Raw genomic sequence first — 23743 nt, 5'->3', positions numbered from 1 at the left:
AGGATCAGAACCCGGGGACTGACCTGGAGTCAGTAACTGTCATTAGTCAGATGTTGATATTGTTGTATTTGTATCCTTCTCTGTATCCTCATTAATACAGGAGGCCAAACGTGAGCCTCACCATAAGCTGTAACAAGTGACTAAAAAGTTATCATATATCATATTTCAGTAAACTATACACATAATTATATTAATGATAATTGTGTTTGCATGTTGTTTAGCTCCTCCACAGGTGAGGATCACAGGTAACACAGGAGTAAAGAATAATGAGAGTGTCCTGAGCTGCTCCGTCACTGGCTTCTACCCTATAGACATCGATATCAGATGGTTCAGAGATGGAGAAAGACTGAAGGAGAATGTTATTGTTGGCGATTTCCAGAGAAACCCAGACAGAACTTACAATGTGACCAGCACCCTGACCATAACACCCACCGAGGAGGACAAAAAACGTACCTACTCATGTAGAGTCCAACAAGAGTATCTACCGAAACTTCACCAGGAAGACATTGACCTGGTGTATAAAGGTAAATGTTAGCGGATAAGCTTGTAGGTAGGGATGGTCCGAACCTGCCGAGGTTCGGGTTGGTACGAACCTGAACTCTCGGCAATGAATCCCGCTGTCCGCCCGCTCCGGCTGAGCCGAGAAGAAGCGTTTTATACGTGAAACGGACGTCGCTCTGTTTATTTGTGGATAGTACCTGCTATTGATGCCTTCTATGTCCAAATAAAGCATCTTTTAACCGATTTTGGTGAGCTGCCGCACTTCATCTTATCCTTTTGTGCAAAGACTTTACTGGACTGTTTTCTCAAGCTGAGCACCACCTACGGTAGAGTTACACAAACCAAGGGAGAGTCACGGTGAGGTCCAAGTTTGGTTTCCTAAAACTGGGGACAGTGCCAGCATACACATCTTGTGTGAATCATAGAACAAAACACGGATAGAAAAGGTCTGTAGGTGGAGATCCAGAACTGCAAGGGAAGAGTCTTTATGAGTTGGAGCTAAAGTTGTCTCTGCAAGAAGATTAAAAATGCCATCCCAGCATTGGGTTATATTGGGGCAAGACCACCACTAGGGGTTTGGGTAGCAATTTGGACACAACCCTCCAACATAAATTGAGATAACCTGGAGGGGGTGAGGTACCATCTCATGTGAATCTTGCGTATCAGTTCAATGTGGTGGATGCACTTGGTAAGATCTACCGGAGCACCAAAGTCCTTTGCTCTTTAGGGAAGGACGTGCCCAACTTCTCTTCCCTTTTACCTATATATGATACTTCCTGACATTCCTTCTTAAGTCAGCCAATAAAAAAGTTTTAAAAGCAGTAGACCTTATAGCAGGCGTCTATAAAAGGATATCCTCTAGAAAAGATGATAAAGGAGCTAAGACAACAGTAGTAGGAAATCTCTTACTTTTGATTAAAGGGGAAAAGTTGTAAAGACCCTGTATCCTGTACACTACTGTATCCTGATCTCTTTTATTTGTGCAGAAGGCCCCTCGGCCGGGATCATTGCTACCGGTATCATTGTGCCTATGGCGATACTTCTCATCGCTGGAGTTCTGTGGTGGAGAATAAACCAGAGGAGGAAAGGTAATGTAGTGAGATTCGGATGACTGACCATGCACCAACATAAAACAGAAGGATAAGCACAAGCCACTCAGAAAGAAGGATAGCCATCCTGTACTATTTTACCGGTAAAGCTCAATCAAGTTAAAAATCTACGAGTCTGTTCTCCCACATTGCAAATTTTCATCACTGTTATCTCATCATTTTATTCCTTCCACTCCCTCTTTAACCCTAAACCAGAGGCGTCTATTGCTGACCTCTGAGCTGAGGTCCTGGATACTGGTTAAATTTAAAGGGAACCTGTCACCCCCCGTGCCGGGGTGACAGGCTCCCGACCCCCCGTTAGAGCACCCTATACTCACCTAATCCCGCCGGGTCCCGCTTCTGGAGGTAGTCGGGCGACGAAGATCTCAGCCGCTGCAGCCCGGCGCGCGCGCTCCTCAGATGAGTCCAACGCTCATAGAGAATGACGGAGCGTCGGACTCTCCTGTCATTCTCTATGAGCGTCGGACTCTCCTGTCATTCTCTATGAGCGTTGGACTCATCTGAGGAGCGCGCGCGCCGGGCTGCAGCGGCTGATATCTCCAACACCCGACCACCTCCAGAAGCGGGACCCGGCGGGATTAGGTGAGTATAGGGTGCTTTAACGGGGGGTCAGGAGCCTGTCACCCCGGCACGGGGGGTGACAGGTCCTCTTTAAACAACGTCCAACAAGAAATTATCTTGGCCCCAAATAACATCGATATCCTCCCCCCCCCGGTCGTTATATCGTTCGCATTTAAGCCATATTTTTTCTGTATGTAAGCGGCAACAATCAACTAACAAAAATTTGTTCAATAGTCGTTCATCGTATCTTTTGAGCTGATCATAAAATCATTGTTAATCGTTCAGTAATCTTTTGGTGTATATACACATCGTCATCATAAGGCACTTCTATATACACAGATAATGGCTGGAGAGTGTCTCATCCACTTGTGTGCAACTCTATTTTTTATAAAATATGGATGGACTATAACACCATTTATTGTTAATGTGTTGCCGGCATACACTGGTGATTCAATTATTAATATAATGTTTTACTGACAGCTTCTGGAAAATTCATAGTAAGAGACATTAAGGGTCCTCCTAAGCTGATAGATGGAGAGGAGACCACCCTGTACTGTACAGTGGACAACTCCCCCGAGAACCTGTGTGTGACCTGGCTGATAAGAAGAGCCGGACAGGAGGAGGAGGAGATCCAGACGTCTCAGATGAGAGGACATTCAGAAGAAGAGAAGGAGAGTTTACTGGATACATCCTATGTGATCAGATCCCAACCGGAGGGACGTCAGTACTCCTCATCACTGAGCTTCATCCCCCATATACAGAGACATAGAGATGTCACCTTCATCTGTAGAGGAGTCTCCCATCCACATAAGGAGGAGAAGAAGTATCACTGTAGGATAATATATGGTGAGATATTAGTTTTATATTATACATTACGTATCATATTACTATTCCTGACAAGAATCTAGAGAATAACTCTTGTTGTTAAGTGTACATAATCGTCCCCGTCCTATATAAAACATTAGGACCCTATTCCTCAGATATACACAGGGGACAATGATATTCTTCACTTAAACCGGATTTATAATGTTCCTTTGCGGCACTTTCCATGTTCCCTTGGACAATGCTGCAGCACCAGTGATCCCTCCACCATCTCCATCCTGTACATCCCCAGAGACAGGAGGCAAAGGGGCCTAGAACTTTGTGGCGTCTAACATATTTTTTGGATATAGTTGGTCTATTAATACTGATAGAATTTCTTGTGTTTTGTTCACTACAAACCTCGGATCTTCGGTTATTTGCCCATCCCAGATTTATTCACCTGATTCTCTTCTTTACCATGACATGGCGCGTTCAGACTATGGAATTCTCTCGAATAACTTCCTGCAGATTTCGCCACTCGCCCTAAAAAAAAAAAATTGCATTTCCCATGTTCCAGACACAGTAGGCGGCCCTTGGAAAAATGCTTGAGTCTCCTATTGATTTTAATGGGGCTCATTATTCTAGTCAATCAGTGGAACATTAAAAATTGCTCGACTAATGAGGAGTCGCCATTTTACTAATTGCTCAACTCTAGTAGTAACTCTGTAGATATTCCTTTTAGAACAATAAATTAAGGAGACTATTGTCTAGCAATATTGGTGTATACATGGGGAAATGGTGACCTGTTCCGCGTCACTAATAAACAGTAGAGAAGCCATTGCTCATTCTTTGGTTCTTTCCTCAGTAAGGCCCAAGCTGTCACCTCCAGTAATGAGACGTCTATTAGACTCAGGAGAGATGAAGTATTTGCTGAGTCTGGAGAAATTTTATCCTAAAAGCATCAAGGTTATATGGACGTGTGGAGTGGGAGCAATAGACAACGTCCTATCATCCACTGACTCCTCATCCAATAATCCTGACAGAACCTACAACGTCTCCAGTGAGGTCACAATCCCTGAGGAACGTCACAAGGATCCAGGATTCAGAGTACGAGTGACCTGGGATCATGAAGCTATGGAGGAAGCAGAATCCAGGGAGCTGACTATGCGGGATCCAGGTGAGAAGATGTTACCTCCCCAGTTACTTGTTGGTGAATTAGAAGCACATTGCACATACATGAGAAATAAAACATTTCTAAGTAGAACTTACTGAGAGTAGTGATAGATCTGTTACCAGGAACGGGTTGGAAAGGGGTTTTACTGTACACAACGAGGGAAAAGCCTATAGAACTGGTAGGACTCTCAGGGTCCAGAATTGTACATTTCACAGAGAAGACTAAGGCTAAGTTCACACACAGCAGTTTTCTTTAAAACTGCCACTGCCTTTTTCGAGCCTAGGCCAGAAGTGGATCCTTTAAGAAGAAGAAGTATAAGTCATTCCTTTATATTCCCCATTCCTGTGTGAAGTGTGATGTGTGAAGGCAGCCTGGATATTATTATATTATCACGGCCGGGACACTTCACTGCATTCACTAAGATTCACATCTAATTACTACTCTGATAGTGTGACTCATATTGTATCATATCACCAAAACCCCTTACATAGTGCCTCCCCAACATGTTTCACAACACAAGCGGCTTCATCGGGGAGCTGGGAAATCATCTGAATGGCCATTAAGTAAAATGTTTTTATATCACATTTTTTAAGAATAATTTATTGTTAACTATTTGGCTCCTCTTAAATTGCATCTTTCATGTCACCAACCTTCTATCGTTTCATAGACATGACAGCAGTGAACAAGCTCTAGTCTGTCAATGGCCATCATAAAGTACTAACATGGAGCTGTGGTAACCCCGGGGTTCTAGGTGGGACTTGCAAGGACTGATGGTGTTTTACCGCTGCTGCACTTGTCACGGGGCTCAGAGTGGTATAAGCCCTTCCTAGGTCCCGACACATGGCTATTAAAGCGATTCTTTACCCACAATCTGCCCCCCCCCCCCAACCGCTAGTACCGTCAGATAGCTGCTTTTAATCCAAGATCTGTCGTGGGGTCCATTCGGCAGGTGATGCAGTTATTGTCCTAAAAAAAAAAAAAATTTTAAACTTTCAGCCCTGTGTTAAATTGGCGTGGCCTAGAGTACCCATGTCCTAGGATTGCACCGCCTCTCCATCCCTCCTCATCATTGGAAATGCCCCTAGAACAATTTCTCCTATTCATCACCTGTATGAACACTGCACATGAGCTGGATCGTTAAGGCACCTGTGCAGTGTTTAGACAGGTGATGAATAGTAAAAATCCTGCCCGGGGGCATTCCTTGTGATGAGGAGGGACGGAGAGGCGGTGCAAGCCTAGGGCATGGGTACTCCAGGCCACGGCAATTTGACACAGGGCTGCAAGTTTAAAAGTTGTTTTTTATGACAATAAACGCATCACCTGCTGAACGGACCCCAGGACAGATCTGAGATTAAAAGGGGCTATCTGAAAGTACAAGCGGTTGGGGGGGGGGGGGGCAGATTGTGGGTACAGAGTTGATTTAATAGGTATAGTGCTATAAATAGGATCTACTCTGACCATAAGATGTGCCAGTGTTTGATTCACCCCTGCACAACAATAGTTTTACCTTGTAACTAGGAGTACACAGTCAATATGACAGCACTCTTTGAGTGCATCCAACACAGTGCCTGGTGTGCCCTCTGCAGTCTGGAGCAAGATAGTGAAGCACTGAGTCCACAGCACTTAAACAATTGAACAAGTTTACTTGCAGTTTTCTTAAAGGAACAGTCAGTGTGTTTTCCAATAAAAAGTTTGTGGTGACCGCAAGGTGTGATGTAGGTACTGTTTGTAGGTGTTTGTCAGCTCAGCCAGAGGTATTAGTAGTCGTGATGCCAGGGCTAGTCCAGCACACAGGTGTGATGTTGGTATCTGCTGTTTGTATGGCTGGCTGTGCTCCCCAAATGGTCGGCAACCTGCCAGGTTGTTGCAGGTCCCTTGGGCTCTTGTCACGGTAGTCCTGAGTGATAACTGACCCACCTGGGCTGTCAGTACCTCCACCCACAGAAAGGGGAAAAATAATCCAAGGTGTGCAGTTGTGTGTATAGGTGCAGATAAGAATAGAGATGAACAGAGTCCTGTGCGTAGTATAAAAATATAACAGCTTTACTGTAGAACTTTGCAGGTTATAATACACGGTTTCACAAGTAATAAATCTTGACACAGTTGTATGCTTGACCTTAGTGCTGGAGGTAGGTGCTTGAGAGAAGTAAGAGAGGTAGTTGTAGCGGTGCTTGTAGAGTGAAGAGTAGAGCAGTAGAGAGGAGTTTGCCAGAGGAGCCCAAACCCAGTGTAGCTTTAATTTCTGCTGGAACTTTGAGAGATATCTTGAGTGAAGTGATACTCTTACTCACATTTAGACACTGTCTGACCGGCTTCTTCCCTCTGGTAGCTTAGAACCCATCCCAGTAGGGTAGTACAAGCCCCAGCCATGGTTTTCTGTGTATAGCTAGGTGTCCAAGTTTTCCTAGTTACCTGCACTGCGCAGTAGGATACGTAGACCTTGTATACTGGTTGCTTTGTCCTACTGAGGCTAGTTCCTATCTTGTTCAGGATACTGCCCTGCTCTGTTTAGACATGTTCCTGGCATGGGTCAGGGTGTTCCTTGGTGACTACTCTCCCTGTTGTGTGCTTAGCACTGCATAGTGAACGCAGTGGTAGTTGTGAAGGAATTGTTGGTCTCTATCTGCATCTGCTCATTTTGGTGGCTAGACTTCACCAACTGCTGTCCCTGACATGGGTCCTGCCATCAGCCAGGCCCTAGCTTGACTTCTGCAGGAACAGCTGTCTTTTGTGTGTCCTCTCTCCCTGAGAATTAGACTAGAACTGACTTGTACTTCCTCCACCAGTGAAACTCCTCCTACAGGGGCCTTCTGTGTGCCTGTCTGTAAGTGGTGGGGATGAGTGTGTGCAGGAAAAAGAAGAGAGAGAGGATAAGTAGAGAAGAAAAGGGCACCTCCTAGTGGTCAGCATAAAACACATGGTACAACATAAAACATTAACCCATGACTTACTTCAGCTGTGCAATACATATAGATACAAAACACTGGCATCTAGTGGGGAAACTGTAAATACCTCATCCACCACTTAACCTGAGAGGAAAAACTTTTTGACAGGTGCTTAGGAGAGAAAGAAACCAGTGGTGGGACATCCCAAGATCACATCAAGGGATTGCCAGTTTTTCCCTTTTGCTGAAGTACTGTGTAGCAGTTTTTAACTTGGAAGAAAATAATACTTGGTTTACAAAGTCTCTTAGGTAGTTGTAGTAGAAGACTCGTGAAGTAGGCAGGGGGGCTACCAGGATGGGACCTGTCTACATAATGTAATACTCTCTCAGGGCGATTCTTACAACCTTGACTGCAGTTGTGTGACTTGACTAGTAGAGAAAACCCCATACTAAAGGCTATGAAGTTCCATCTAATGCTGAGCCTCGGGATTACATGACCGTGTGAAGCTAATTCTTCGAGAGGGCACAGCGTGTAGCATACGCTCCTTACTACTCCAGCTACCACATTACAAACACCACAACCGGCTGGAGTTATATAAGAGAAGCTGGGTCTCCAATTCTGTGAGCACAGCATAAGGTTACATGGTACCTTATAGGTTAGAACTTTCTAGAAACAGTTTCTGATGTGAAAGTGAGGAGGAGGGAGTCTGCTGACAATCACTTAAAGTGTAACACAAAACTTAACGCCTGTATAGACCTTCAATGTACTGACTATGAAAAGAAGGGCAGTCAATGCCTTCAAAGAAGTGCTACACCTTGCCTAGAGGAACACAGGAGAACCCAGCAAACATACTTACAGTGCTGACTGACATACCTGCAACCCAATAGTGACACGGGGTCCTGGGATGCTGCAGAGCATTCATGAAGAATGCTTAGTAGAGGTGGTGGTGGAGGAGGGGGGGGGCTGAAGACCAAGACGCCACAACTTCTGGACACATGTAAGATGAACTTGCTGCATTTAATATGGTGATATCATTGTTTTTTGTAGAATACACATGGACTCCGGTTGTAGGAGAGATTGAGATTCCTCCAATATTTCACGACTCCAAGGCCACAATGTGGTGTAAGATCTCAGGGTATTTCCCGGATGCGGTCACTGTGAGATGGATCAGATCTCCTGACCAGAGTACAAAGTTATATGAAGAAATAGACGCTGTATTTATACCGAAAACAATACCCAAGAAAGAGACTGATAACACCTATACCTGTACGGCTACACTGACCATCACCCCCACACTGGGGACACATCAGGGGGCAGAATATATATGTCTGGTGGACCATCCCTCCTTGGAGAAACCTATAGAAAAGAGAACGGGGAGACTACAAGTCTACGGTGAGTGTATATAACATCTATAGATATATACAGCTGACTTCACCCCTATGTAAAAGTAATTCATACACTTATATAGGGTAATAAAATAACACAACAAAGTATTTACGGTGTATAGCCCCCAAAGGACATGCTAAAGGGTTTACAAACTTTCAAGCATCACTGTAAACATTCTATACAATGGACGGGGTGGATACTGATGTAATAAACAGAATTTTATTTTAAGTTGAAGGAGATCAGACCAGTAATACTTCTACCACATCCCACTCCTCCCAGTATAGACACTGGTCTAAGCTTCTGCCTCTTCTCTTCCAGCTAAACCCCACATGTTGGCGCCCATAGAGATCACTATGGCAGCTTCATCTCGTGTTCAGTTCTCTCTGACTCTACAGAAGTTTTACCCTAAAGATATAACAATCTCCTGGAAATGGAAAGATTCAAATGGTCTGGAATCTCTGTTATCACCTCAGCAAACATTCACCACACAGGACAATAATATCACATATAATGTCACCAGTGTCGTCCAGATTCCTGTTTATCCATTCAGAGATCCACAGATGAAGATTATTGTAGAGTGGAAACATGAGAGTATGGAGACACCAGAGACAAGAGAACTAAGTATCAGAGGTAACAACTATCTATCTATCTATCTGGGGATTGAGACCTTCTAAGTGAGAACTGTGCCCAGATTTATCAGTGTGTAAAATGGAAATCAGTGTACAAGCCCACAGCAACCAATCACAGCTCAGCTTTCATTTTACCACAGCTAGGAGCTGAGCTGTGATTGGTTACTATGGGCAGTTTACACTGGTTTCCATTGTACACACTTTGATGAATCAGGGCCTGATCCTGATTGGCTATATGTTTAACCTCATTGTATATGATGATATGTAAGCTGACTGAGACCAATCCCTGTCGAGGGTACCTCATGCAGGGCCCTCCTCTAGCTCCTTGCCTATCAGAGGCCTTATGTTGTGTCATAGGGTGTGTTTCCCCCAGTTGTAGAGCTCCCTAGGGATATAAGATGTGAGGTAAAGCCAGTTTGGGGCAGATTGGAGTGGAGTGAGGGTAATAGAAGGAGGTTCCAGAGAGTAAGGTAGGGAGTTTTTCTATACAAAAAGAGTTCCAGAGCTAGCCATGCTAGGCTAGAAAACAATTAATGTGGCTACAAGAGATAGGGAAGAAGCTTGTCCACACTAAGGGGCTGTCATATTGTCTTCTTCCCCCTGTAAGAGTCTGCAGGCGGTACTATAAACCAGTCAGCAATCAGGCAAGTGCAACTCAAGCCAAGAACTCTGTAGCAGGAGATAGGATTCCTTAGAGGTCCTCCCGATGGCTAGCTTACCGAGAAGTGGGGCCTATTTCTGTTCACGTGTCACTCCGTGGCCACCGACAGCAACAGGTGGACGTTAATCCCAGTGGACCCAGGTACTGTTCATCGCCACTAAAAGAAGGTGGTCAGAACCCCTCTAGTTGAGTAACCAAGGGTCTGGCTAAGTCCCCCTTCTCTTAAGTAGCCCAATGCCACCTAAGACAATGATACTTAAGTCAATGCTGTATTCTATATCTGCGAGCGAAAAGCTGTAAGCTATAGAGTAACCATATATTCAAGTATATTTAAAGCATCCCAAGTATCCAGCTTATTATAGGATCTCATTCAGCCAAGCCTGTATTATCTGTGCCTTTAAGAGGATTTTATCAATAAACATTTTCCTGGTTAATATAATTGCTGGACTCTGTGGTTCCTCACACTACACCTGCACCTACAAGCGTGTGTCAGTACATCCAGGGGTGGGCACCTACCACTCCTGGCCCCCATGACAAGTTCCTAAGCGGTATACCACCAACTGCCCTAGCTAACACCACCTGGCTCCCCTGGGTTACCGCAGTTGTGGTGACAGGCACTTTTCTGGTGGAGAATTCAGGTTGTTCAAGATGGTAAAGTTGTTTAATGATCCAATTTTTGCTCTCACAACTTATGATAATTCACTTATATCACAGATCTGCCCTGGCGGCCACATGTTGGATCTATCAGTGTGCCCAACCTGGAAGATGGTAAAGAAGCCACCCTGACCTGTGATATATCCGGATATTTCCCTGATCTTCTATCTATAGCCTGGTTCACTAAGATGGATGGAGACCTGACTGCTCTGCCCATAGAGTCATCAAGGAAGGACGGAACCTACAAGATGTCCCATAAGGAGAAGAAACAGAAGAATAACACTTACTGCTGTGAGGCTTCACTAACTTTTACCCCAATAATAAGTTCAGACCGAGGATCAGAAATCATCTGCAGAGTGGAGCATCCCAGCCTGGAGCGTCCCATAGAGAGGAGCACCGCACCCCTACACATAGGTCAGTGGGATATATACTGTATTTCTGGATCCACGCTGTCACCGTGGAAACTGTCAAATGAAGAACAATTGTTATAAATGTACCAGCTCTGCTTTCCCAGTACTCGAGTGAGTGGGAGGTGCCGGGAGGCAGTGGTCCAATCAGAGCTCATGTTGCTCCACACACCCTCCCTGCTCTGATTTAAACGGGTGGAGGAACTCCCACCTTGCCCAGGACCAAGTCTTTTGGCCGGCTCGTGCGGTTTATGTGTGCTTCTGTTTGGTGTTTGATCCTCTTTCTATTCGTATTGTGGACGTAGCTTTTTGAATTTTGATTTGGATCTGACGCGACCTCCTGGTTTAGCCAAAATAAACTGCAGAAGATATAAGTAAGCGCTCAACCAGAATTTTGGTAAAGCTTAGACCAAACCCAAATTCAACCAATTCAGTTCATTTATGTCTGTCCCCGGGCATTATAGAGATGATGTAGGGAGGGAACACTACATATAGTAGTTATCTGTATACCTGAGAGGACGGGGATTAGCCTGTGACATTCATTTGACTGATAAAAACATTTACATTAAGTTTTAAAAGGAAAAGCCAAGAGAGGAACAAGAGAAGACGTCATCTCATCTCCTGAGGCTCCACCAGATAATCCTGCAAGAACCAACAACGTCCCCAGCGTGGTCACAAATCCTGCGGATCGATACAAGGATCCAGGAGTCAGACTTCAGAGATCTGTCAGAGAGTCAGGTGAGGAGTTGTATAGAGATTTAGGCTATGTTCCCACTATGTGAGAGACTGGCCATTCCGTCTGCGTGCGCCCGCATCAGAACTTTCCATAGCACACAATGAGGCAAGCGGCTGGAGCCGCTCGCTTCATTGTGTGAACTGATAGAGCTTTCTGCAGCCACTATTTACTGAATTGTGGCCGCAGAAAACTGACATGTCAGCTATTTGCGGTGCCGCATGGGGTCCCGGCCAGAGCGTATACTATGTGTATACACTCTGGCCAGGATCCCACAGCAGTAAAGGCAGTGTTCCACACCGTACAAAGTACAGCTGTTATTGCCGATGGCAACAATGGCCGTACTTTTACGTAGTGTGAACATAGCCCTAAAGTAGAATAAGGCGCGGTTCACACTGTATTTGTGTTTATGTTAAACCTATTCTCTTCCTTTATTTTCCCATTTAGAGTTGTATGAGATGGCTTTTTACTGGAACCTTTTATTTAACCGTATAATGTATTACAAAGCCAGAAAAAAAATTGCATGGATTCACTCCATGATCTGTGGGTCAATATTTTTTTCTCACCACTGTATATTATAAAATTTACATGCAAAATGTTTCCTACATGTCAGCAAGAAACCGACTAAAGCTTGGGTAGGGTTTGTTTTACCAAAGAATAATGGAGGAAATTTATCAAACATGGTGTAAAGTGAAACTGGCTCAGTCGCCCCCGGCAACCAATCAGATTCCACCTTTCATTTTCCAAAGAGTCTGTAAGGAATAAAAGGTGGAATCTGATTGGTTGCTAGGGGCAACTGAGCCAGTTTCACTTTACACCATGTTTGATAAATCTCCCCCAATAACTTTTTTATATTTTATTTTCTGCTATCTGTGTATCGGGAGTTCTCAGCTGTCTGGGGCCTCATTTTTGTGACATGTTTTGTAGTGTTTGTGATTAAAAAAAAATCTGCAATTTTTGAACTTCCTGCATCCTGGGTAAGTAAGGGGTTAGAATATACAATAACAGATGCTGTAAACAGATTCAACTGTATGTTATACACCATTATCTATTTCCTATTGAAATACATTATAACATTTAAAGGATTGTCAAATAAATATAAGATTCTTTACTGTATACAATAACAGAATACTACGCTTTACTAAACAGCAAAAGAAAAAGCAATATGAAAACCAGTGAAGCTTTGACAACAGGACACACACTGTATAGTGCAGATGCAGTTTTAAAATTCCTTCTTTATTACATATTACTGTCTGGTGAGCAGGTTATACTGTATAGGTGCATCACACGAGCACAGCGACCCTGAGGGGCAGATGGTAGAAGCACCACGCGGGCACTTGTCACAGTGTCCAGGAGTGGTATGAGCTAGTCCCACCCCTAAATACATTGACTCGCTCTGCTAGGATACTAGGAGTTGTAGTTGTAGTGGTGGTGAGCTGTGTGAGTTGAAAACTACTGAGGACAAACTCCAAGCACTTAAACAGTAGTGTGATACAATGGTGTATATATATATATATATATATATATATATATATATATATATATATACAAATATAGCTTTGCAGGTGTTCTCTTGAAGTGATAAAAAATCATTTCACAGTTCAGGAATCTTTAGCAAAACAATAGACTTTTGTGCTTTTCTCGGATATAGAAGACACAGGTGACACACTGGTACATAATAGCAGATAAAACACTGATGAGTTAAGTTTGCAGACTCTGAAGACAACAGGCTTTCAGATAAGTAACCTTGAGAAGTGGGGGTGAATGTGGGATCCTATCCAGACAATTATGGTGCTCAGCTGGGGCCGTAAGAGAAATTTCCTGTAGCCATGGGAATGAACATCCACCTAAGCTACCATGTGGGCACAGAGTGACATATGATCAGGAATACAGGTCCACCTAATGGGTAGAGCTAGCTGTCCTAGTGACTCTTCAGGAATCCTAGCCACATACAGTAGAGACTCAGGCTTTGCACTTTGCTTAACTACTGATTTGTATAGTATCTCAATTACTTGTGCATTGCATACAGAGTTAAAAAAAAAGAAGCAACAGCCCAGTGTGAATAGGATTTAGTTCTAGAGTTCCATAGCCGCTTACTTGCAGTGCTCTAGATGGGCATGGCTAGGGTATCTGGATATAGGAGAAAGTTAATAGTCCCACACATGGGCCCTGGCCATCTGGCCAGGCCCAGCAAGGTTTCCTCAGAAGGTTCTCTGAAGTAGTGTTGCTTCTCTTACACAAACTACACACTGCACTAATGTTAGTTCTTTCAGAGGAGAGCAGAGGGCGCACAAGGCATCCTATTTAATGAATAGGACAGGCAGTACTTTAAGCGGAGTTCACAGTGCAGGCTCTGCTTGAAATTCCACGAGAGTTATTCGGTGTGAATGGGCCCTAAGGGTATGTAAAATTCACAAGATGGGGACTTGTTGCATGTATGGCGGCCACCATACATGAGTTTATGTAAGTGAGGCTAATTTGTATGGCCTGTTTTATCAGATTTAAATAAAAAGTAATTTTTAGATAGTTCTTCAGTGAACACTATTGGAAAGTTTGGAGTATTTGTGGTTGTTACATTTGTAAGAATAAATGTATATCTTGTGAAGAACTAGATCAGAGGTTTGGATTATGAATGAGGTGTGTCTCAGATAATCGGACAAATGTAGAGCCCGGGCTTTAGGATAGACTAGGAAGGGGAGAGTTTAAAGCGACTCTGTACCCATAATCTGTCCACCCCAAACCACTTGTACCTTCGGATAGCTGCTTTTAATCCAAAATCTTTCCTGGAGTCCGTTCGGCAGGTGATGCAGTTATTGTAGGAAAAAACAACTTTTAAACTTGCAGCCCTGTGTCAAATTGCTATGGCCTAGAGTGTCTGTGCCCTAACCTCGCACTGCCTCTCCGTCCCTCCTCCCCGCCCTCTTCACCATAAGGAATGCCCTGGCAGCATTTCTCCTATTCCTCACTTGTCTGACCACTGCACAGGTGACTTAACGATCCAACTCATGTGCAGTGTTCACACAGGTGAGGAATAGTAGAAAAACTGCCTGAAGCATTCCTATTGTTGAGGAGGGTGGGGAGGTGGTGCAAGCCTAATGCACAGACACTCTAGGCCACGCCAATTTGACACAGGGCTGCAAGTTTAAAAGTTGTAATTAGGACAATAACTGCATCATCTGCCGAATGAACCCCAGGACAAAACTTGGATTAAAAGCAGCTATCCGATGGTACAAGTGGTTTGGGGAGACCAGATTGTGGGTACAGAGTCACTTTAAGGTGCAGGGAAGAGGAGCACCCAAGTGATAGAAGATAGAAAGTGACCCAGGGTTATAGGTTGACCTGCCTAGGAGTTATGTTAGTGTCACTCAAATGAAAATATCAGGTTAAAGCTACTCTGTACCCACTATCTGATCCCCCCCCCCCCCAAACCACTTGTACCTTCGGATAGCTGCTTTTAATCCATGATCTGTCCTGGGGTCCATTCGGCAGGTGAGGCAGTTATTGTCCAATAAAAACTACTTTTAAACTTGCAGCCCTGTGTCAAATTGGTGTGGACTAGAGTAACCATGCCCTAGGATAGCAACACCCCTCTGTCCCTTCTCCCCACTCTCTTCATGATTAGGAATTCCCATAGAACAATTCCTCCTATTCATCACCTGTGAGAACACTGAACATGAGCTGGATCGTTAAGGCACCTGTGTAGTGTTCAGACAGGTGATGAATAGGAAAAAGCCTGCCCGGGGGTGTTCCTAACAATGAGGAGGGATGGAGGGGCGGTGCAAACCTAGGGAATACACACTCTAGGCGATGGCAATTTGACACAGGGCTGCAAGTTCAAAAGTAGTTTTTAGGACAATAACTGCATCACCTGCCAAACGGACCAAGGTACAGAGTTGATTTAAGTAAAGTTAGTAGATGGAGGAAACAGAAGTAATTAAATGAGGTTCACTCAAACAATGTTCCCCACTAGTGGAGGGTTACAGGCGGCTTCAGTAAGATTATAGAAAAATTTGTACTGGTGCTTATACACTGTGTGACTATGTCCCAATCAAAAACCAAGCCGCTAACTCGGTGTCCACATCATAAATAATCGCAATAATGGAACTGTGATCCAACTTGAAGTTGCAAAATTATTTTTTTATATAAATCTTGTACTCAAAATGATACAAATAAAGTCTTTCACATAACAAACAAAAAGAAAGTCACCACAGTGTCACACTGTGGTGACTTTCTTTTTGTTTGTTATGTGAAAGACTTTATTTGTATCATTTTGAGTACAAGATTTATATAAAAAAATAATTTTGCAACTTCAAGTTGGATCACAGTTCCATTATTGCGATTATTTAGGCTTCAGTAAGATTGACACGAGAGTCGGCTTCCACTGAGCACTGGGTGTGCACCACCTTCACAGCAGAGAGCCCTGGTCTGAGTATCAGAGTAAGGTAACTGTTCTCCAGAGAAGCCAAATCAAGGAGTAATATGAGTGTTCCGGGCGACGGGGGAAGTAGGTCCATCTCCCCTCCGAGAAGTGAGTAGAATTAGATGCAATATTTCATGTTTTAGAGTCAGTGTTAAGAAAAAGAGATCGCTCCCCATTTTTTTTGTTTTTTTATTGCTTTTTTTCTACACTAGTGGAGGGTGTCAGAGGTGGAACCGTCCCAACAATATATGCATAACTTAAAGGAAGCCTGTCACTCCGACTGATGGGGTGGAGCCCCTTATACTTACCCCTTCCTTGACCCTTCCGGTCCTGGACCCTGTACCGCCGGTGAGAAATCCCAGTCGGAAGCCGTGCATGCGCTCACCAGAGATGAGTCCAACGCCCATAGAGAATGACTGGAGCAGCAGGACGGGGTCCGGGGCCGGGACTTTGAGAGGGGGATAAGTATAAGGGGCTCAGCCGGGGGGTCGGGCCGGCAGCTGGAGTGACAGGTCCCCTTTTAGGTTATTCCATAAACAGCTAATACGGGAGCAAGCTTTGACAGAAATGGGGTAGTAAGTAGTTATGTGCATGTCCCAGAACTGATGGCGGATGAGAACGTTAGGTTGGGGGGTACACTGCATAACTGTATCCCTCTCGTACACACAGCAAAGGTGTATGAAAACAAGACTAAAATGGCCAATACCCCCCATTTCAAAACTCTGAGCAGATGAAAGAAGAGGGTACGGGACGGCTAAAGGTGACTGGTGAGTAGAATGAATATAAAGTTATTTACATGCTGTATATAGGTGACACCTCTGAATTATAGACAAAATGATCAATACCCGACTCACTTATAGAATAGATGATGTACACCCCTGTCATAGAATAACACAGAATACTGTATATAAACCAATAGGGACATGTTCACCTAACTGCACTGGGGCCTCCCTGAACCTAAAGGGAGACGACAATTGGTCAGGCTGTACTAGTAGATCACGGATCTCTTAATACACTGCAATAGAAGGCCATGTTCACACTATGTAAGTCTCCGGACGTAGCGCGTTCCGTGAATAAGCGGCCGGAGACTTACGTAGTTTGCGTACAATGGAAAGTATACGATCTACGGCCGCACAGTTCACACTACGTACGAACTTACGCAAGGATCGTATGCGGCGCCGTAAGAAATGAGCCAGACCTTTGTTTGAGGACGAAAATGGCGTAACTTATGCCCGTAGCGTAACATACGGTCCCGTACGTAGTGGTGATTTCTTCATTTTTGAAGCTTTTTGTGCAGATCCAAAAGGTTCTGTGGGGTGTCCGGGGCTAGGCGAAGCTTTCCAAGTAAAAGACCGCTGTCAGATCGCTACGTAGGGCGCTTGGGAAGCGTAAATAGACAGCAAGTAGACTTACGCCCAAGTTCGCACTCCGTACGTAGCCGGCCGCAAGTAGCGTAAATACAGAAATATAACCTGGTATCACGACATAAAGAAACGTCCAAAGTACTAAAATATCATGTTATTGTTATTGATTCAGCACGGTTTACGCTGTAGACAAATATTTTACAATAACCTGAGGCATTGCCCTAAAAACTACCAGTGGTCCCACAAAAAACAAGCCCTCATCTGGCTCTGCAGATAGAAAACGAAACAATTTATGGCTTTGTGAACCTACGAAGAAAATTAGAAAAAAGCAAAAATGGTGATTATGGGGTTAATATAGTAGTAGAACGTTTCACTCCCCGGCTTGCTGATCAGCCTGGCTTATTGCAGGAGACGAGCTCCATAGAATATAATGGATGTATCTCCGGTAATCTGTTGGACTGAGCAGCGAGCTGGGGAGTGAAGCGTCTGCCATGTGCTTCTCCCGGCTATATCTAGAGAAGAAGGCGGCAGCAATGAGGTCTTAGTTATGACTTCACTCTTGTCATTGATCAGAAGTGATTCCTTATTATTGTGATACTTATTGCCTTACAGGAGGAACATCACATCACCCATATACTGGACACTCCTACAAAAGATAAAATAATGGAGAATCAAGAATATATAACAAAGGATTATACCGATAACGACTTTAAGATACAAGTAAGAAGATCTGGATCACAGGGACTCCTCCAGGGACTCCTTATCCATGGATGAAACAGAGCAGCTCCACCAGGACTCCTGCAGGAAAAGGGTTTCCTGTCTTGAAGATTGTCAAGAGTTTTTTTTATTTTTGATCTGAGTGTTCAGACTGATCGGTGAAACAAGCCGGGAGAGACATGCGCCACCATGCGCTCCTCTACCTGCTCTGTGCCTTGGAGACATACATTGTCCTATAGACTTACATTATAAATCCGCCCAGGTCACATGACACAGAGCCAGGAAGGATAAAACATATACTCACTTACCCTGCTCCCTGCTAATACCCTCAGTCATCCAATGGCCTCCTCTTCTCGATTGTATGCCATCCTGTCCCTACGAGACCTGCCTGCTCAACCAATCAGGGACTGAGGTGGGACACTACTGTGGCTGCTGATAGGTTGAGCAGGATGATCCTGTGGGATCAGGACCACAGAGGAAGGGGAGCATAAGCACAGAGACTGCAGGGGATGAGTATAGCTTGTTTATTACTTTTATACAAACTCCTGAAGTCTATAGAATAACAAACGTCTTTTTCACACAGTGTATTGAAGACGTCCACCTCAAAAGACGTCCGTCATTTAATACATTGTGTGAAAAAGACGTCTGTTATTCCATAGACTTCAATGCAATTTATTGAAGTCAATTACAATGACGCAATAACGGACGTTTTTTACCTTTTTTGGATGTTGTGTGAACATAGCCTTAAAGTAAACCCGTCACCCCCTAACTACCCACGGGGTAGATGATAATAGAAACATTCATACCTTTGTTCTCTCTGTATTTTTCTTATTATTAAAAATCACCTTTCTTTGGGCATGAATAGTGTCAAGGAGGCGGGGCCTATCATTGCCTGAGTCCTCATAGTTATACATAGTTGTGCCTCATTATGCTATATGTACAGTGCACTAATTATGCAAAAAGGAGGGGCACAGTGAGTTGTGACAGGGCTAGGGCTCAGCTAATGATAGGCCCCGCCTCCTTGACAGTATTCTAAAAGGCTTAACAAATTCAGTGTGAGGCACGGGGGTGGGGATTTATATTAGGCCGTCTTGATAAATACCCTCCTATATTTCTATACATCTGCATTATAGCTATATATACCCCAGCCAGACTACTGCTTTTAGAGCAGAGTGGTGGTCGGCAATCTAGAAAATGAGCTGTCAACAAAGGGAGAAAAGAGCAGCATATCAGGAGGAGGAGATGAGGTTGCTACATTTGACTTGATAATCTATAACATTCTATACATTGGAGGATTAACAATATATACATTGGAGGACTGATAGCTCTTCTCTACCCTATTACACACCTTCTCTTGCTTTTAAAGTGGTACTCCAGTTTTTCTTTCATATCAACGGGTTTCAGAAAGTTATACAGATTTGCAATTTACTTCTATTTAAAAATCTCCAGTCTTCCACTACTTATCAGCTGCTGTATGTCCTGCATGAAGTGGCGTATTCTTTCCAGTGTGACACAGTGCTCTCTGCTGCCACCTCTGTCCATGTCAGGAACTGTCCAGAGCAGGGGGGGGGATATCTATGGTGATTTGCTGCTGCACTTCCTGCAGGACATACAGTAGTTAAGTACTGGAAGACTGGAGATTTTTAAATAGAACTAAATTACAAATCTAGATAACTTTCCGAAACCAGATGATTTGAAAGAAAAAGATTCTTGCATTTAAGTTTCTATGTAAATCATATTTCGTGGGATTTGGATCTCCAGCCTTGTTTCACACAGATTTTTTTCTTTGCCTTTCTGGCGTTTTATAAAGAAGCCACAAAACACAAAACCACTAATAATATCATAAACTAAAGCGCTACATATTATAGTCTTATAATAGTCTTTACACTGTGATTTAGCTCCGCACAGTAACTCCATCACAGTGCTGGCTATAAGGGGCTATCACTGACTCCAGCCTTATGGACTATAACTCCCTGACCACCATCCCACTCCCTCTGTGCTATATACTATATTTATCCCGCTCTCCCTTGCAGACACTATCAGGTTTCATGTTACGTATGTTGCTTTATGTGGCACTTTGCAGCTTGTATTCCTACATCAGAATTTATTCATTTAATAATAAAAAAAGAAAAAAGAAAAAATGATTGAGATATTTTTAGTTACTTTTGTCTCTTGTATAAATATTTATGTTCCCGCTATATACACGGTGCTGCATCCTGGATGGAATCCCCTCCCCCCCCCCCTCACTTCTCATCATCATCAGTATGGGAAACAGTAGAAGATTACTTTCGCTTTTATAATGTTACCCCCCCCACACACACACACACACACACACACACACACACACATACGCACACACACACACACATACGCACACACACACGCACGCACACACACACACATACGCACGCACACACACACACACACACACACGCACACACATACGCACACACACACACACATACGCACACACACACACATACGCACGCACACACACACACACACACACATACGCACACACACACACATACGCACACACACACATACGCACACACACACACACACACACATACGCACGCACACACACACACATACGCACACACACACACGCACACACACATACGCACACACACCATCTGTAATGATGCACTTTTTTCACCACATACAATAAGGGAACTCACTCCCCACAATTAAATTAAATATCGATATCAATTAAAATATAACTTATGTATTATTATTATTTTTATTTTTTTAATTTTTTTATAGTTATAGTTATATATTTTAGTTGCTCCTGTGGAAAGGAAGGCTGCTTGTGGGGAGCGAGTTCCCTTGTCGTATTTCATCTGGTTTCCCAGTTCAGCATAAGGTCATCTGTATAGGAGCTACAGTATTATTTACCGGCACTGTGATAGCAGAGAGGAGTAGGCGCTGTGCTGTGATTGGCTGCATAAGTGGGAGGTAACAGTGTGTACTGCTGATAATAGCCCGATCCTGGTCCTAGAGAATGAGAAATAGCTGTGCAACATGGAGGGTGGATGGGGGACACTATGTACTAGGGCGGCAGGATAATAGGGAAGATGACTATTTTAGGGGACATCATCTACGGGGAGGGGGGGATACCGGGGAGATGCCTACCATGCAGAGGGGGCACTATCTAGTAGGGGGAAACCAGGGGAGAAGCCAAACATATGCTATCTACTGGGTGGAGGGCTAGCAAACAGGGGGATTAGCTACAGTGGGATCGGGGGGAGGGGGCCCCATAACAAATGTTTTATTGGGCCCCCCATCCCACTGTAGGTAATCCCCCTGTTTGCTAGCCCAGCACTTTCTATTTATGCCCCGGGGAGCACTAGCACTACCTCTCACTATTCTGAGGGTAACATAACAAAACCAGGCAAGGTTATAAAAAGCTTCTGAAACAACAGGAACATTTATAGCCCGTGTGTACAGAAGAGTAGTTCCCCTTGAACAACAGTAGTATGGTGTATAACTTCAGTCAGGGAAATGAATGTTGCTTTCTGTTTTCTTCTTTGTGTTGTCCCCGGTGTCTCTGCAGTCTCTGCCGCTTCCCAGATACATCTCTGTATGTTCCCATTTATGGAAAGGGAGCACTGAAAACGCAGAGAGCCTTACCGACACAAGACTAGAAACATCCCTAGAACATTATATATTATAAGGCGCTGTGTTGTGATGATGCAATGTGTTAGTGTTATGTAGATTGTGTTCTCGAGGGCAGGGTCCTCTCTCCCTATGTAAGCCCTCGCGGGCAGGGTCCTCTCTTCCTATGTAAGCCCTTGCGGGCAGGGTCCTCTCTCCCTATGTAAGTCCTCATGGGCAGGGTCCTCTCTCCCTATGTAAGTCCTCATGGGCAGGGTCCTCTCCCCCTATGTAAGTCCTCATGGGCAGGGTCCTCTCTCCCTATGTAAGCACTCGGGGGCAGTGTCCTCTCTCCCTATGTAACCCCTCAGGGGCAGCGTCCTCTCTCCCTATGTAAGCCCTCGGGGGCAGGGTCCTCTCTCCCTATGTAAGCCCTCAGGGGCAGGGTCCTCTCTCCCTATGTAAGCCCTCGGGGGCAGGGTCCTCTCTCCCTATGTAAGTACTCGGGGGCAGGGTCCTCTCTCCCTATGTAAGTACTCGGGGACAGGGTCCTCTCTCCCTATGTAAGCCCTTGCGGGCAGGGTCCTTTCTCCCTATGTACCCCCTTGTGGGCAGGGTTCTCTTCCCCTATGTAACCCCTTGTGGTCAGGGTCCTCTCTCCCTATGTAAGTACTTGGGGACAGGGTCCTCTCTCCCTATGTAACCCCTCGGGGGTAGGGTCCTCTCTCCCTATGTAAGCCCTCGGGGGCAGGGTCCTCTCTCCCTATGTAAGCCCTCGGGGGCAGGGTCCTCTCCCCCTATGTAACCCCTTGTGGGCAGGGTCCTCTCTCCCTATGTAAGCCCTCATGGGCAGGGTCCTCTCTCCCTATGTAACCCCTCGTGGGCAAGGTCCTCTCTCCCTATGTAAGCCCTCACGGGCAGGGTCCTCTCTCCCTATGTAACCCCTCGCGGGCAGGGTCCCCTCTCCCTATATAAGCCCTTGTGTGGTACTCGGCCAGTGATGTTGATGTTATTTGTCGTGATGCCAGATGTTGTTTGTCGTGATGTTTGTGGCTGGTTTACATCCCCAAATGGTCGGTAACTTCCGGGCTTGTTGCGGTTCCCTTGGGTACTTGTCACGGCAACCTGGAGTGGTAGTAGACCCACCCGGGATGTCCGTACCGCCACTCACAGAGAAGGGAAAAATTACCCATGGTAGACAGTGGTGTGTGTATATGGGTGCAGGTGCAGGTAGATAATTCCTGTGCGTTTAGTATATAAAAACAGAATACTTTACTGGATAACGTTGCAGGTAAATTGTACACTTAATACAAATAGTGCAAATCATGGTAAATGTAGCTGCTGACAACAGAGTAAGAACTGGTGCTTTTGTAGAAGTAGTAAGTAGAGAAGGAAGAGGAGAGGAGTTTCCAGAGGATCCCTATGCCCAATGTAGATTCTGTGCTCTGCCAGAACTCAAGTGTAGATAAGAAGTAAGTGATACATACTCGTACTCATATATAGACTATGTCTGACCACCTTCTACCCCTAGTTGCGTAGAACCTGTCCTAGGTGGGAAGCACGAGCCCCAGTCGCTGGGTGTAGCAGACTTTCAAGGTTACTAGGTTGTCTTTCACTGCGCAGTAGGATACGATGACCTATTCCAGTAGCTATGTCCTACTGAGGTCAGCTTCTCTCGTATCCGGAGTCTGCCCTGCACGTTTTAGACACACTCCTGGCATGGCCTAGGGTGATCCTAGGTGGCTTCTCTGCACTACTTGTTTAGCACTGCATAATGGTAGTAACTGCTTGCATAAAGAAAGTCTTGGAGATAGCTAGCTTCTCACACATCCGTTAACACTGAGAACCTAGTCTTAACTTTTTCTGTCTCTGGTCTTTGTCAGGGGTCCTGGTCAGAGCCAGGCCCTGGCTTAACTTCTGGAGGAACTTACTGAAAACTAAGTATGGACTTACTCACTTCCTCCACCAGTGTAGCTTTTCCTACAGGGGCTATATCTAAACCCTACTGTGAGTGGTGGGGCTGAGTGTGGGTAAGAGAGAAGAAGAGGATAGGATAGAAAGACAGAGCACCTGTAACTGGTCAGCAGTTACAAAACAATGGAGACATCTAGTGGGGAAAATAGAGTACTTCCTCTCCCACTTTA

At 44.6% G+C, this 23743-nt stretch overlaps 2 protein-coding genes across 3 annotated transcripts in view; both read left to right on the top strand.

Moving 5' to 3' along the window:
- Positions 1-19650, top strand: part of LOC138801499 (uncharacterized) — a 49595-nt gene extending 29945 nt beyond the window's left edge. The window contains exons 3-12 of one of the 2 annotated variants that reach the window (XM_069984400.1): positions 222-524; positions 1488-1589; positions 2652-3017; positions 3838-4149; positions 8079-8423; positions 8736-9047; positions 10422-10775; positions 11339-11506; positions 16591-16688; positions 17898-19650. In XM_069984400.1, the coding sequence (XP_069840501.1) occupies positions 222-524; positions 1488-1589; positions 2652-3017; positions 3838-4149; positions 8079-8423; positions 8736-9047; positions 10422-10775; positions 11339-11506; positions 16591-16655 (2327 nt within the window). In that variant the 3' untranslated portion in view covers positions 16656-16688; positions 17898-19650. The remainder of the gene's footprint in view (positions 1-221; positions 525-1487; positions 1590-2651; positions 3018-3837; positions 4150-8078; positions 8424-8735; positions 9048-10421; positions 10776-11338; positions 11507-16590; positions 16689-17897) is intronic. The other variant, XM_069984402.1, reaches the window with a different exon arrangement.
- LOC138801502 (programmed cell death 1 ligand 1-like) overlaps positions 1-23743 on the top strand; it is a 144809-nt gene that overhangs the window by 77813 nt on the left and 43253 nt on the right. The window lies entirely within an intron of this gene.

Source organism: Dendropsophus ebraccatus, chromosome 9 (genome assembly GCF_027789765.1).
Source record: "Dendropsophus ebraccatus isolate aDenEbr1 chromosome 9, aDenEbr1.pat, whole genome shotgun sequence".
Lineage (NCBI taxonomy): Eukaryota > Metazoa > Chordata > Amphibia > Anura > Hylidae > Dendropsophus > Dendropsophus ebraccatus.
The sequence above is the reverse complement of the archived record's forward strand: the minus strand, read 5'-3'. Positions and strand labels throughout refer to the sequence as shown.